The 14,771-nt window shown below is 34.9% G+C and overlaps 1 protein-coding gene across 3 annotated transcripts in view; it reads right to left on the reverse strand.

Annotated features, from left to right (window-relative positions):
* The window catches only part of lpcat3 (lysophosphatidylcholine acyltransferase 3), a 62,413-nt gene that overhangs the window by 44,385 nt on the left and 3,257 nt on the right, over positions 1-14,771 (reverse strand). For 2 of the 3 annotated variants that reach the window (XR_012391463.1, NM_001316738.1), the window contains 4 exon segments: positions 13,285-13,392; positions 4,551-4,657; positions 3,688-3,781; positions 1,144-1,181 (listed from right to left, as the gene is read on the reverse strand). Coding sequence is in view for 2 of the 3 variants with exons in the window: in NM_001316738.1 (NP_001303667.1) it covers positions 1,144-1,181; positions 3,688-3,781; positions 4,551-4,657; positions 13,285-13,392 (347 nt within the window). In the remaining variant the exon portion in view is untranslated. 3 annotated transcript variants of the gene reach the window in all.

Below are 14,771 nucleotides of genomic sequence, written 5' to 3' on the forward strand. Positions count from 1 at the left end.
TGAAAATTTGCTACTGCCAAACATGTTGGACTCCAAAATGATATCTCTGTACAAACACAAAACAACAATATAGGAAATTTACTCGCATTTCTATGTGTTTGTCACTCCTGACTTCACAATGTGTGGGTGTGTGTGGCCTCTAAGGTCAGAACACAGCGTCTGTGCCAAGGCTACACTTTAAGAGTGTTAGTAGAAAAGTGCAGCACATTTCGGCTCTTAACATTTTTCCCTTCACTTTAACAACATGCAGTAAGAGATGATGTCACAGCTGGCCAAAGTGTAAACAATAATCTGACCACTAGAGATCAGATCACCTGAGCCGGATGTTAAAGGGATAGTTCACCCAAAAATTTAAATCCTGCTATTGTTTATTCACCCTTGACTCATTTCATATGTGTGAGTTTTGGTTTGGGTTGTTGTTGTTCTGTTGAACACAAAAGCAGATCATTTGAAGAATGATGAAAACCTGTAACCACTCAACATCCATTCTAAGAAAAACAAACACAGGTTTCCAACATTTTTCAAAATATCTTCTCTTGTGTTTTACAGAACAAACTTTGGTTAGAAACGAGTGAGTAAATGATGGCAGAATTATCATTTTAGTGCTGACTATACCTTTAATGGCAGGTGTTAACAAGGTCTATTACCGGTCATTGTGTAATCTTTACACCCTCAATATAACAATGCAATAAGGTGCGCAAGCGATTAATATCTAGGGTGGAGCTACAGTTATTTGATAAAGAGACCATCAGCGACATCAACGCCTGCACACAATCACAAAGTGGCCAACTGTGTCAAGCAATGGCTACTATTAATATTTAGACAGATATGTTCAAGCAGCAGACGAGCTGACTGCGGTACAGAACGAACAGATTACACAATTACATCTCAGGGAGCGTTCGCCACACTTCACCTTGCCAGGCATCATTACACTGATCCATTATGGCCATTTAGCTGAACGTCTGCTCCGCAACTCAAAAAGATACTCAGAGGATCCCCATCAGCTCCTTGTGCTTAAATCATGTACACAGAGTGATGCAGGAAGAGGAGTGAGATAATGACAGGAGGACGACAGGTGAACAAACAGAGAGGAGGGAGATGGAAATGCTGGGTGTTCATGGCAGCTCATTAAGTCACACTCACTTGATCTTTTCCACCGTCGTAGTAATCAAGCGCTAAACCTGCAATGAGAAAATGAATACACAACATGAGCACAGTCTTTCATATATTGGAAAATTACAACATAGTCAAAAAAAGAGGAATTAAAAAGATAGTTCACCCATAAATTCATTTTTTCTAACCCTTTACTTGTTTCAAACCTTCAGGAGTTTCTTTTTTTCTGTTGAACATAAAAGTAGATATTTTGAAAAAGGTTGGAAACCTGTAACCATTGATTACCATAGTATTTCTTCCTACAAAGGAAGTCAATGGTTACATGTTTTCAGCGTTCTTCAAAATATCTACTTTTGTGTTTAACAAAAGAAAAAAACATTAAGGTTTAGAACCAGAGTGTGGGTAAAGTTAAATTGTTTGGTGAACTATCTCTATAAATAAAGAGTTCAGATGCAAAAAACCTCTAAATGCCGTCTGAAATTTTCATAGAAAATGAGCATTATTCTCGACCTACTTTGATTATGTTGAGCTATTTCACTTTGAAGACCATGAAACAAACTTAAATTATTTAAGTATTTTAAGAAATTATTGAACCTACACACAGAAGCCTTATAAAAATGATATTTTTTAAAGGAGGAAATACTTTTTTTGGAGGAACTACCTTTTAGTATTACATTAATAATAAAAAGTACAAACAAAATACAATGATTTTAAAGTATATAACCTTTATCATGCAGATTAAATTCAATTCATGTTTATTTATATAGCGCTTTTTACAATGTAGATTGTGTCAAAGCAGCTTAACATAGAATGTTATCATAGCTAAAGTACATTACGTTAGAGCATGCTATCTATATGTCATCTGTATTGATGTGTGTTGATTTTGCACGTTCACATGTCCTTTTGAAATGTATTTAAATACTAACATTAATAAAGCAATCAAATAACACAAAACACTATTTAAAAATACTAACCTTAAGAAAAATAATAATTTAAAAGTGTTGAAAGAGATAAATATCAACTGGAAAACTTGAATATTGAAAATCTACTATTCTGTACTGTACATAAAGTGTTCTTCATACTGTATATGATGTTGTAATGCCTCAGCTGGACTTTAGATCGTTAGATTTTTTTTACTAGTAGATTTACAACTATCTTACCATAGTGATTGTATCTATAAAAAAACTGACTTTAGTACATACTTAAAAAATATATAGTTTTTTTAAGTCTAATTTGAGACCTGCCATTTTGGTGTACACAATTAAATGATCACATTTACAGAAGTAATATGATTTTTCATTGATAGAAACACACATTACATGTAAGTATTTTATATTTAAAGTATTTTATAAAATCATATATGGAAAAAAATTTCCATCTCCTCGTGGAATCATCTACTCGTGCTTACAAAAGCCTCAATTGGCTGTTATAATTAACAGCAAAATAATGTTTAAAATGTAAACTAATATTTCCTACTGACACACTACACTACCTGACAAAAGATTTATCATCTATCCCAGTTATAAGAGCAACAAATAATAACTTGACTTCTAGTTGATCATTTGGAAAAGTGGCAGAAGGTAGATTTTCCTTATGAGTGATATGTTGAACTGCATCCCAATCATCACAAATACGGCAGAAGACCTATTGCAACCCACATGGAGCTAAGATTCTCACAGAAATCCGTTATGTTTGGTAAAGGAAAAATCATGATTTGGGATTCCATTCAGTATGGGGGCGTGCGAGAGATCTGCAGAGTGAATGGCAACATCAACAGCCTGAGGTAGTGTATCAAGACATTTGTGCTGCCCATTACATTACAAGCAACAGGAGAGGGCAAATTCTTCAGCAGGATTGCGCTCCTTCTCATATATCAGCCTCCACATCAAAGTTCCTGAAAGCAAAGAAGGTCAAGGTGCTCCAGGACTGGCCAGCCCAGCTACCAGCTATGAACATTGTTGAGCATGTTTGGGCTAAGAAGGAGGCATTGAAGATGAATCCAAAGAATCTTGATGAACTCTGGGAGTCCTGCAAGAACACTTTCTTTGCCATTCCACATGACTTTATAAATAAGTCATTTGAGTCATTGCAGAGATGTATGGATTCAGTCGTCCAAGTTCAGGGAAGTCATACACAATAATAAAAAAAAAAAAAAAAAAAAATATATATATATATATATATATATATATATATATATATATATATATATATATATATATATATATATATATATATATATAGATTTTTTTTTTTTTCACACTGCACCATGACTTTACATTAAACTTTTGTCTACCGTCCTAATTAAATAATTAAAAATCACGGTATGATCATATTTTATTTGATAAAATAAAAAATAATAATAATCTAGAGGCCTTTGCCTTTCATTTAAGCCAATGATCAACTAAAACCCATGGTATTATTTGTTGTTCCTAAAACTTGGATAGGCAACAAGACTTTTGTCAGGTAGTGTACACCAAAATATATAAAAAATTGACTTACTAATGATTATAACTGTGTTTTACGTACTGAGAAAAAAAACAGATGAGAGAGAGAGAGAGAGACAGGAAATCCTACCGATGAGTTTGAGCGTGAGGACACAATGAGGCATGGTCCATTTGATATCATACTCGTCTGTAGCGGTGTAGTAATAACCCGTCAACAGATATATCTGCCAAACACACACAAAAGAAAAATATGCCTTCAGTTCTATCGAGAGTCACTTTTACCGATTTTCTGTCTGAGGTCAGAGAGACCTAAAAGGTATGAAGTACGTCAACTTCAAAATTAAAGCTAATTTTTACTCCCTTCAAATAATTTCAGGTTAATCTAACCTAATCAAAATTGAGACAGCACAACATTTTAAAACTGTAACTGGGTCGGTTTGACCTCAGAGAAAAAAAAACAATAACATAAATGCAGACTCTTTTTGTAGTGTTTCTCAAGCAGTGTGTAGATCAGGCAAAAACTCACATCAAGGGAATTTAATCATATTTTTATACCTGTACTTTAAATGATCCAAGCATAACATCTAACATTATTCATGGCTTACAAGTCACTATACGTTCATTACAAGTATAAGCGTAGAAAAATGTATAGTACCTCAGTCTTAAAGGGATAATACACCCCAAAATAAAAATTTCTTCAATAACTGTGCAATATATATTAAAGATGTTCTACGTAAAGTTGGAAAAAAGACATCCATGGAGGGAACAAAACAAATTCTGTGGAAGTCAATGGCTGCTTTTTTCCAACATTCTTCATAATATCTTCCTTTGTGTTCAATAGAAGGAAACAGATTTCAGGGTGAGTAAATAATGACAGAATTTTCATTTTTGAGTGAACTATCCCTTTAAAATGAGAGCTAGATCCATGATGCAATAAACATTACAACATTTCAAGCAGCACCGGAGATTAAATGAATGAGTGTGTTGTCTCACCATCTGAAAGATAAAGCTAGTCAGAACGCATGTGACCGTCCTTCCCATGAGCCTCAGCAACAAGAACTGAATGACTACACATAACAACGAGTGATAGACCTGAGACCCTGAGAAAAGGACAAAAGACAATGTTATTGCAATCCAGTGGTACTTGACTGAGAGTCAACAGTTTAGCAGCTATTGAAAAGAGAACTGGGTATTAAAATGACAACTATGTCACCTTTCTGACATTCTGGAGTCATTCAAACACATATGAGTTAAGGATAAAAGAAGAATAACACAAGTTCTCTCTTTTTATACAGTGAGGACTGTGTATGCAATGTTAAAAGTGGCGGAAAACTTCTCAAAAATGTGATTTGAGGAATGTGCAGGGTAGTCAATTGGAATAAATTTGGTTGTTTTAACCAAAATTAAACAGTAAGATACTTTTTAAATTGCAATTTAAAAGTACTCATAGACTAACATTCAATTTACCAAACTCAGTATATTCCATGACATGTTTCCAGCCTTAAAAATTAATGGATTTTTCCAACGCTTGCTGTATGCCAAGTTCCAAAATTACAGCACCACAATTAAAGCACTATTAACCTAGATAGTATAATTACTAGAACTTATTGTTTACGGAAGCTATAATACAGCTATTAATAAACAGTTTATCGTTTAAACATTGCAAGCAAGCACATATTAAACACCAAAGCCATTTAATTCCTAAATGACAATAATAATTAAACCTTTGAAATGCATGATGACAGCAGACATTCAGATTTGTGCTTGAGAGAGAAGCTGTCGTGTATGGTTATGAAAGCATTTCAGTTTTTATTTTTTTAACCAAACATCATCGCTTATTTAGTATATATTAACAGAAAAGCACTGTTATAAAAAAGATTTTTGTTTGACCCACAGATATCTGATAAATGATACATTTACAGTGCATTTATGTGTATTTACAAGGACTGAAGGTAAAAGGTGGTATGAATGTATCATTCTTAATGTACTGTTTTATAACTGAACAATAGCCTGAGGTGGACTAAAGCAGGCTTAAAGGGAAAGTTCAAAAATGACAATTCTGCCATCGTTTACTCACCCTTCACTTTTTCAAACCTATTTGAGTTTCTTTTTTCTGTTGTAAAAATACTGGTCGCTGGAATCCATAGACTCTTCATTTTATTTATTTTTTCTACTACGGAAGTTGATGAGGCAGCTTTCTTTAAAATATCTTATTTTGTGTTCAACAGAAGAAAGAAACTCAAATAGGTTTAAAACATAAATGATAAGGTAAAAAATGACGAGGAGAGTAAATGATGAGATAACTCTCCTTTTTGGGTGAACTATCCATTTAATTTAGTCTGGGTTTTATTTGACACTGCGTCTTTCCACTGAATTTTGAGCAGCAAACAAAACTGCAGTATTAAAAAAAAAAAATTAAAGAAAGTTTTTTAAAGGTGCAGTAGGTGATTGTCTACAGAAACTTTTTTTGTTGTGCTGGTTAAAAGTCTTTTTATATTCCAATAATAATAACTAAAGTAAATGACCAAATTGTATTATATGTATTTTTATATTCTGGGTAGGTCATAAGACTAAAAAAATTTTCCCGATAATTTCCATAATTCTGAAAAGTAGCCCAAACTGTATGTCAACAAGTATAGATTTACATCTCTGCATGCGTTCACTCAGATCCTGCGTTTGCGCGTGCATGTAATGCTAGCCACGTTCATGTGCACACAAGGGGGAAAGAGAGAGAGAGAGAGAGAGAGAGAGAGAGAGAGAGAGAGAGAGAGAGAGAGAGAGAGAGAGAGAGAGAGAGAGAGCAGTAAAATCAAATGTGGAATTAAAACTTTAAAATCCTGAATCAATATTGGAGTTACTTTTGCACGCTGGAGGAAGAATTACACCATGACTGAAGGGTTCTTTGTAGACAGGTTGTTACGTTTTAAAACTATTTTAGTCCCACAAAGCATATGTAGCGATTGTTTTATGAAGGGTTATATGCACAGAAGCGTTAATTAGCCACTGAAATTTTCCAGCGAAAAAACAACAAAACAAAAGTAAATAGCGCTATCCTGCGAATGAGAGTGAGACCAGCGATCTTTGCATGCATGAAATATTGCACATTATGACAAGTTTTGATTGCTACACAGCTGAAAACATGCTAGATATAATACATTTTTTCCATTCGGAATTATAGTTTTATAAAGTACTATAAAACTTGGCAAATGACAAAGTAGTGGCTTGTCTACTGTCATCTTTAAAGGATACCTATGATAAAAATCTTTTGGAAGCTGTTTGGATTGGACTGAACTGTGAGTAGGTTTAGTGTGTCCAAAGTCATGCTGTAGTGATATAATGAAAACAAGTCTCTTTTTTTAATTACCTGATGTAAAGTAGATTTCAAATCTTTCCCATACTGAGGCCCATTGCAACGTGACATAGGAGTGCGGTTTCCGCACCCACCAAATTGATTGACAGTTGCGTGTTAACATGTCTCCATAGTAACGCATATAATCATATCAAGACCGGACGTGCGCAAAGCAACTGGGATTAAAAGATCTGTTCAGCGGTCTGTGATCATCAATCATCTTCAAATGTGATCCAGAATGAGTTTTTAAAACATGTTTCTCATAAATTACAGCGATTTAATGGTTTTTATCAGGTTTAATCAGGTTTATTTTGTACATTAACATGACGGAAATCCATTAAGCAGTGATTATTAATGTGTATCCTGTTACATTTGTGGTGCAAAAACAATACAAAGTTAAATGCATGCGCTGTGTGTGGGTGCAGGGCCGGCACGTCCATAGAGGCAACCTAGGCGGCCTCCTAGGGTGCCAGTATAGAGAGGGCAGTGTTCGCGACACCTCCCTTACGACTCGCGTCCTCAGTTATGTCTGCGACACCTACCTTGCTACCCTCGTCCTCAGTTATATTCGCGCATAGGCGACAGAATAGAGAGGGCGGCGTCAGCGACACCTCCATCAGCACCCACGTGTCCTCAGTTATATCCGCGCATAGGGCGTCAGAATAGAGGTCCGCAACACCCGTACGTCCTCAGTTATATCCGCGCATAGGGCGGCAGAATAGAGAGGGCGGCGTCCGCGACATGTCCCTCAGCACCCGCGCATCCTCAGTTATATCCACGCATAGGGCGGCAGAATAGAGGTCCGCAAAACCCGTACGTCCTCAGTTATATCCACGCATAGGGCGGCAGAATAGAGGTCCGCAACACCCGTACGTCCTCAGTTATATCCACGCATAGGGCGGCAGAATAGAGGTCCGCAACACCCGTACGTCCTCAGTTATATCCACGCATAGGGCGGCAGAATAGAGGTCCGCAACACCCGTACGTCCTCAGTTATATCCGCGCATAGGGCAGCAGAATAGAGGCGGCGGCGTCCGCGACATGTCCCTCAGCACCCGCGCGTCCTCAGTTATATCCACGCATAGGGCGGCACAATAGAGAGGGCGGCGTCCGCGACACCTTCCTCAGCACCCGCGCATGCTCAGTTATATCCGCGCATAGGGCAGCAGAAAAGAGGTCCGTGACACCTCACTTCATTTTCATAACCGGTCACATTCGTTTTCACATTGGGGTTGAGGGCGGCGTGATCGTCCTCTGCCTAGAGCGGCAGTTCAGCTTTCTCCAGCCTTGTGTGGGTGTGTATATATGTGTGTGTGAACTTTGTAACGACATTGTGTGTGACTCATTGTTGCAGAAAGGCTTGAATAAACTCCACAACAAATACATTAAAAAAATCAATGGGAAACTGTAGTATTAACTGTAGTAAGTACAAATGTTTTGCTTCTTTCATGTCTGTCACTGTGCTGTTTACCTGACGCATCCGAGGTGGAGATTGAGGCACACACTGACAGGCACATGGGAACGGTGGGCGGGGAAATCACAACTACACTGCTTTCAGAGCAGTAAATTACAATATTCTAAAAGCTATAATTAATAATCTGATGGGTGTTTTGTAGGGATGTAACGGTATTGTAAATACCGTCATACCGCAATATTAATTTTTTTCGATATTACCGTAGTCGCATGACTCGGTAAAACTATAGGTCTTCTGAGAAAATTTGCTCAGGCGAATGAAGCGAACGGGAGGTACCGGAAAACTACAATTCCCATAAGCCCAGGCTTGGCCATAATCCCTTGCGGTCTGTTGTCGCTACAGATCCAGTAATGCGGAAATGGAGTGTGCTGCTAGAAGCGGGGATCAAAAAGACCTGTAAAACTCTAAAGCGGGTGTTGTAGCCGCGCGCGTCCTGAATAGTGGTGTTTTCGCGCGAGTTCTTATCAGCTGTGTTGTCGCGCGAGTTCTTATCAGCTGTGTTGTCGCGCGAGTTCTTATCAGCTGTGTTGTCGCGCGCGTACTGTAAAGCGGGGACGGAGGGTATGTCGCGTCGCGGGGGCACTTTTGATCATTTTGGAAGGGAACTTTCTTTCAAAGACTAAAAAGGGCATGTGCACTGCACAGGTTGAGCACTGTGTGTGCACGTGCCTGCAAGTTGGGGAATACGACTAATAATCAGTCATGGGGACTGCAGAAACACAGCACACTGTTCAGATTGATGCAGACATAAGACCTCTATCTTACTCATGGTTTGTGCTCTCAAGTGGGGGAAAGACAATGCACAACGTTACCCACTGCTGTCAACCTGGGCCAAGTCATATCTCTCTTGTCCCAGAAACCTCAGTCCCAAATGAGAGGGGTTTTTTCTGTTGCAGGGGACATTGTAAATACCCAGAGATACCAGCTTTTACCAGATTATATTTATATGATCATTTTCCTTTAAACCCATCTCTATCTAAGTGAGTGAGTGATTAAATGTTGAATGTGATTTTTCAACAATACTAAATTGAAACTTAATTTTTTTACATGGTTTAATATTTTTTTGTTATTAAAATTGAAGTTCCTGTTTCAAAGCTTACAGATAGATGACTAATTTGTATGTCACTGACACTTTTGGCACTTTTTTGGAGTATTTTCATAAGTTTTGTTTTTTCCTGTAAATGATTCAATAAATACCGTACCGTGACATTCATACCGAGGTATTACCGTACCGTGAAATTCTGATACCGTTACATCCCTAGTGTTTTGTGCTTAGATTTTCCAGACACATTCTGGAGACAAAAAAGACTTAGATTAAAGCTTGAAAAAGGGGTAAAATAGGTGCCTTTTAAGGTCTGCATTCGTGTTTTTAGGAGGTGTGGCTTTAAATGGCAGAGGAGGGACTGTGTTTCAAAGATATTATGCAAACGGAATTTTGGCAGATCAACTACTGCACCTTTAATGTCTAAACTACTTGCACACAGAAGAGTTAATCTGTAAAGAACAATGGAAGTATATCAGTGGGAAAACAACTAGATTCATGCTTTTTTTCACAAGTAGGAGATGAAATGAATCATTTATGATGCTTGAGCTACACTTTTTTGGGCCATTTTGGAGCCTGTCAAACCCAGTTCCCATTTACATTCATTTTTTAAGAGGATAAAGATATTCTTCAAAAAGTGTTATTTTGCTCTCTACAGGAACAGCTGGGTTGAAAAATGGCTTGAAGGATGGGTTTGAAAAACATGAGAGTGTGTAAACAATGATGGGAATGAGAATTATAATTTTAAGTGGCAACTTTTTTTCAGATATAACCCGAAAGATAACATAGTAAGCAGATTTTAAAAAGTGAAATGACTCAGATAAAGACAAAGAGAGACAGACCTGCTGTTAGATCCAAATGCAGCACAAGGGAAATGAACACACAGAAAACAAGCACAAGTTAAGCCCCATTTTCCCAAAACAACACTCATTTGTTTTCATCAGCTTGCTTTTCAACCTGCCACTCATATTTTCATTAACCTGACTCTCACACTGGGGTTATTGCCATAGCAACAAAACTTCATGTCCCTGTGTCACAATTTTGATGGTGTCAAAGCCACAGTCACCAGGAAATCATTACCACAGCCTGTAGAGCAGTTAGGCAGAATTCCTTTCACTTTCCCTCCATTATTCTCAAAGACAAATAAGAGCCGATAACTTTAGAAGAGCAGGGCTTGTCCTTTAAATATTGAACAACAGCCAAATTATTCAAGAGGAAAATATTCAGGAGGCATTAAAAGTATGATTACGACGTTAAACAGGTTCCAGTGAAAAATAAAATTAAAACCCAGCAATGTTGTGAGCTTATTAAACTGATAATTCACCCAAAATGAAAATTTACTTAATACTTAATTTTTATGTGATAAAAGAAGTTATTAGCCTAACCATTGACTTTCATTGTATAAAAGAAACACCATGGATGTTAATGGCTGCCGGTTTCCAACATTTTCTAAATATCTTCTTTTGTGTTCAACAGAAGCAAGGAACTCTAACAAGTTTGGATAAATAGCGTAAATATTAACAGAATCTTCACTTTTGGGTAAATATTTTTTTTTTTTTATGACTAAGTAATATTCTGTAACAATTCTATAAAAATATTTAATTCTGTAATAATATTTAGAAATGTCTGGGCTAGGGTATAAAATTAGCCTTTATAGAAGAAAAACACATTTAGTTTTTTTTTTTTTTTTTTTTTAATATAAGCAGAACCAGACTGTATTTAGAATATATCAAGTTAAAAATTATTTAAAAATTATTTTATTATTAAATAAATAAATTTAAAACTGTAAAAATATCTTGTTTTAAATATTGTGATATTGTGATGCTTACTTTTTTGGAGCCGATAAACACAGCATATTTATAATCATTTAAAATCTACCTTTTTATTATTAACTTTAACATTTTACAGCAATGTTTATAAAATCAGGAAAGAACAATAAGACAAATCTAGTGACACCAGTATCTTTGACAAAAATCAACCAGTTATGAAAAAATAACTGCAATATAATAAACAATAAATCAAAAACTGATCCAAAAATATACACTACCAGTTAAAAGTTTGGGGTCAGTTTTATTTATTTATTTATTTTTTGTTATTGTTAATTCCATTTAATAATTTAAATAAAATTATTCTGTTCATCAAGGCGATATTTATTAAAGGTAAAAATAAAAAGGTTAATTTTTGAATACTTATTTATTAAATATTTCTTTGTTTATTATCGTATGTGATTTTAAATGAAATTATTGCTCCAGGCATTATTGCCTTTATTTCTATTACCATTAATAATAATAATAATAATAATAATAATAACAATTAATATTAGAGTGTTTTCTGAAGAATCATGTGACTCTGAAGACTGGAGTAATGAAGCTGAAAATTCACCTTAAAAAAAAAATCACTGAAATAATTTCTTAAATTAAAAACTTCTTTTGAACAGTTATTTTATAGTGCAATACCATTTTACAATTTTACAATTTGTACTGTATTTTTGATTAAATAAATGAAGCCTTGGTGAGTATGAAGCTATTTTTGTTTCTTTATTATTTAATCAAAATATTTAGTTTTAGGGGAAATTTTAAGTACATAAAAAAAAACATTTAAGAAACGCCAATGATAATAAAATATTTTGGATTTCACAAAATAAACGAATGTCCTATTACGCAGTTACCACAATGTTCATTGCACATTCATTTTGATTTCTGTTCTGCTGTCATTTGTTGCACATCTAGAACTTTGCTTGCAAGTTAAAATTTTTAGCTAGCCCGTTGAAAAGTTCTGAACATGTATTCTGGGGTAAATTTTGTGTCTTTACTATTCAAACAAACATTACGTTTTTGACTAAAATTTGGTAAATTGTAATTAAAAAAATAAAAGATGTCAAATTAGAAAAAAAACTTTAATTAAATGATTAAAATATTATGATTAAATAAACTATTGTCATTTAATGCAGTTACCACCACATTTTTCATTCTGCTCTCATTCATTTAGCTTTTTTTTCCATCATTGTTTGTGCATCTAAAATCTTAGCGAGTTGAAAAGTTTTGACCTCAATCACTGAGCTGCAAAATATTTCAACTTGCAAGCAAAGATTTTAGATGTGCAACAAATGACAGCAAAACAGACAGCAAAATGAATGAGTCCAAAGTATTTTATTATCATTGACACGTTTTCAATTAAATTATTTTTATTTGCAATCTTTTATTTTTTATTTACTATAAACTTAATTTCCCCCTTAAATATTTTTGATTGAATAATAAAGAAACAAATCTAACTCCATAGGTGAGCAGGATAAGCTTATTTTGAAACATTTAAAAATCCTTCTTACTGGTAGTGTATAGTCTTATAATTAATATAGTATATTCTAGTAATTGATTCTTATATATACTCCCCACTTTTCTCAATGAGTAAAAACAATCTTAAAACCTCTTGAACTTGAGCACAAATTTACAGTTGTAGGAACATAACGTTGGCTACTAAGAAAAAAAAACTGCTTTGCTGTTGCTCAGTTTTGCCAGTGCTGCTGATATCTATAACATGTACACAGATTAGCCCTAACGCTTCACTGTGATAAGATAAGACGCCATCAAACCAGTGTGAAAAGAGCAAATTCATGTTTAGAGGAAACCAGTGGTGTTAAACAGGTGGAAAAAAAGCCCAGGTCTAAATATGGAAAACAGGCGCTAACTGAGTGCTAGTCAACAAGCCCCACCACAGATCACACCACTGACATTAATGCCCTCATACCCCTAGTGTGAGGCTAAAAAGGGTTAGTAGGTCCATTTGAACATGTTACAGTTGCAAAGAGACAAGATATCAGAGCTTTTGGTTCAGCGCTCCTTCTCTGCATGGTTTTCTTTCTCACCAAAATTAAACGTGGCCAGTGCCAGCCCGGTGATTGTGTGGAAGAGATGAAGAACTGTTGAGGATTGATGAAATAAAAACCAGCGGTACGCCAGTGCAAATGGATAACCTACAGGGAGAAAAAAAAAGAGAAAAACAGATTAGTCTTAACTGCAGATAAATGCTTTAACCTTCAGATGAATAGATAAGAAATTTGACAAGCCCAAATTCCTTGAAGTGCACGTCACACTTGAGAAACAAACGTGTGATTGATAGTTGTGTGTGAGATCAGTTTGGAGGATATGGCTGGTTTAAAAATCAAGCTAAAGAGATGACAATCTGAAATCTGAAACCTTAAAAAATACATGAGAGAAAAAGGTTAGAACTGTCCCAAACTCACCATATTGTAATTCTGTCCAATACACACAATTATTATTTTCATGCTAGAAGTTGATAACTAACCAACATGACTGATAATAAAATCTACATTATTTTATATAAAAAAATAACTACAGCTAACAAACACAAGACTAACACTGGACAAAAATTAAAACTTGAATGATCACGTTTTAAAATCAAGATTCATGTAACTAAAATTATATGATGAGGATGACTGTGCAATGTTATTAATTGTACATCTGATTAGGTTTCTCTACCCGAACGCCTACAAACTTTCTCTAAACATGATGTAATGTTTATTTAACTTGTATTTAACTTGTCTATTTAACTCTGACGCTCGTTTGTTGGTTTGTTTTTGTTATTGTTTTATTACCAACTCTCCAACTGCTTTGAACAATGATTGAACTATATTTAAGTTAGGCTAGTGGTTACTACCACTGTATGGAAATAAATTTTAAATACAATTAAAATAAATGTTCATTATATAATTATCTGTTTTTTTTTTGTTTTGTTTTAAGTTTCAGTAAGTTACACAGGGTATATACATGAATGATTGAATTTCAATTCATTTTAGGACCTTTTTAGGACTCTTTGCATACATTTTAAGATCTCATCACCACTTCAGGTTTCAACGAGTAACATTACCGACATTTTACCTTGCATTATATTTACAAAATACTGATTGCAAGAAATGAATCCTAAACTAAAACTATAATGATTAAAAATGTTAATAGAGCAGGTAGCACCTTACAACAACAGAAATAACAGCGTTTCCCTGGTTACTGCAGTAAACAAAGCAGCGTGATGTCTAGCAGGATTTGTTTGATTTCATAAACTACACAGCATCCCAATATTCAAAGATATTCAAGCAAACTTAAGCACACTGATACTAAATTGAATACCTTGTAAAATAGCCTTTAGGACTTTAATACTTTTCAAGGGCCTTAAATTTCTCTAAATTGATTGATCAATTTTTAATACTTTTTAAGACTCCACGGACACCCTGTTACAGAGTCAGCATTTCATGTTTTAATTTCTTTAAATTTACTGTTAACATTATTTTAAGTACCAAAACCTATTTTAATAATTCAGCTTTGATTCAACAAAAAA

The sequence above is a fragment of the Danio rerio genome, chromosome 16 (assembly GCF_049306965.1).
Source record: "Danio rerio strain Tuebingen ecotype United States chromosome 16, GRCz12tu, whole genome shotgun sequence".
NCBI lineage: Eukaryota > Metazoa > Chordata > Actinopteri > Cypriniformes > Danionidae > Danio > Danio rerio.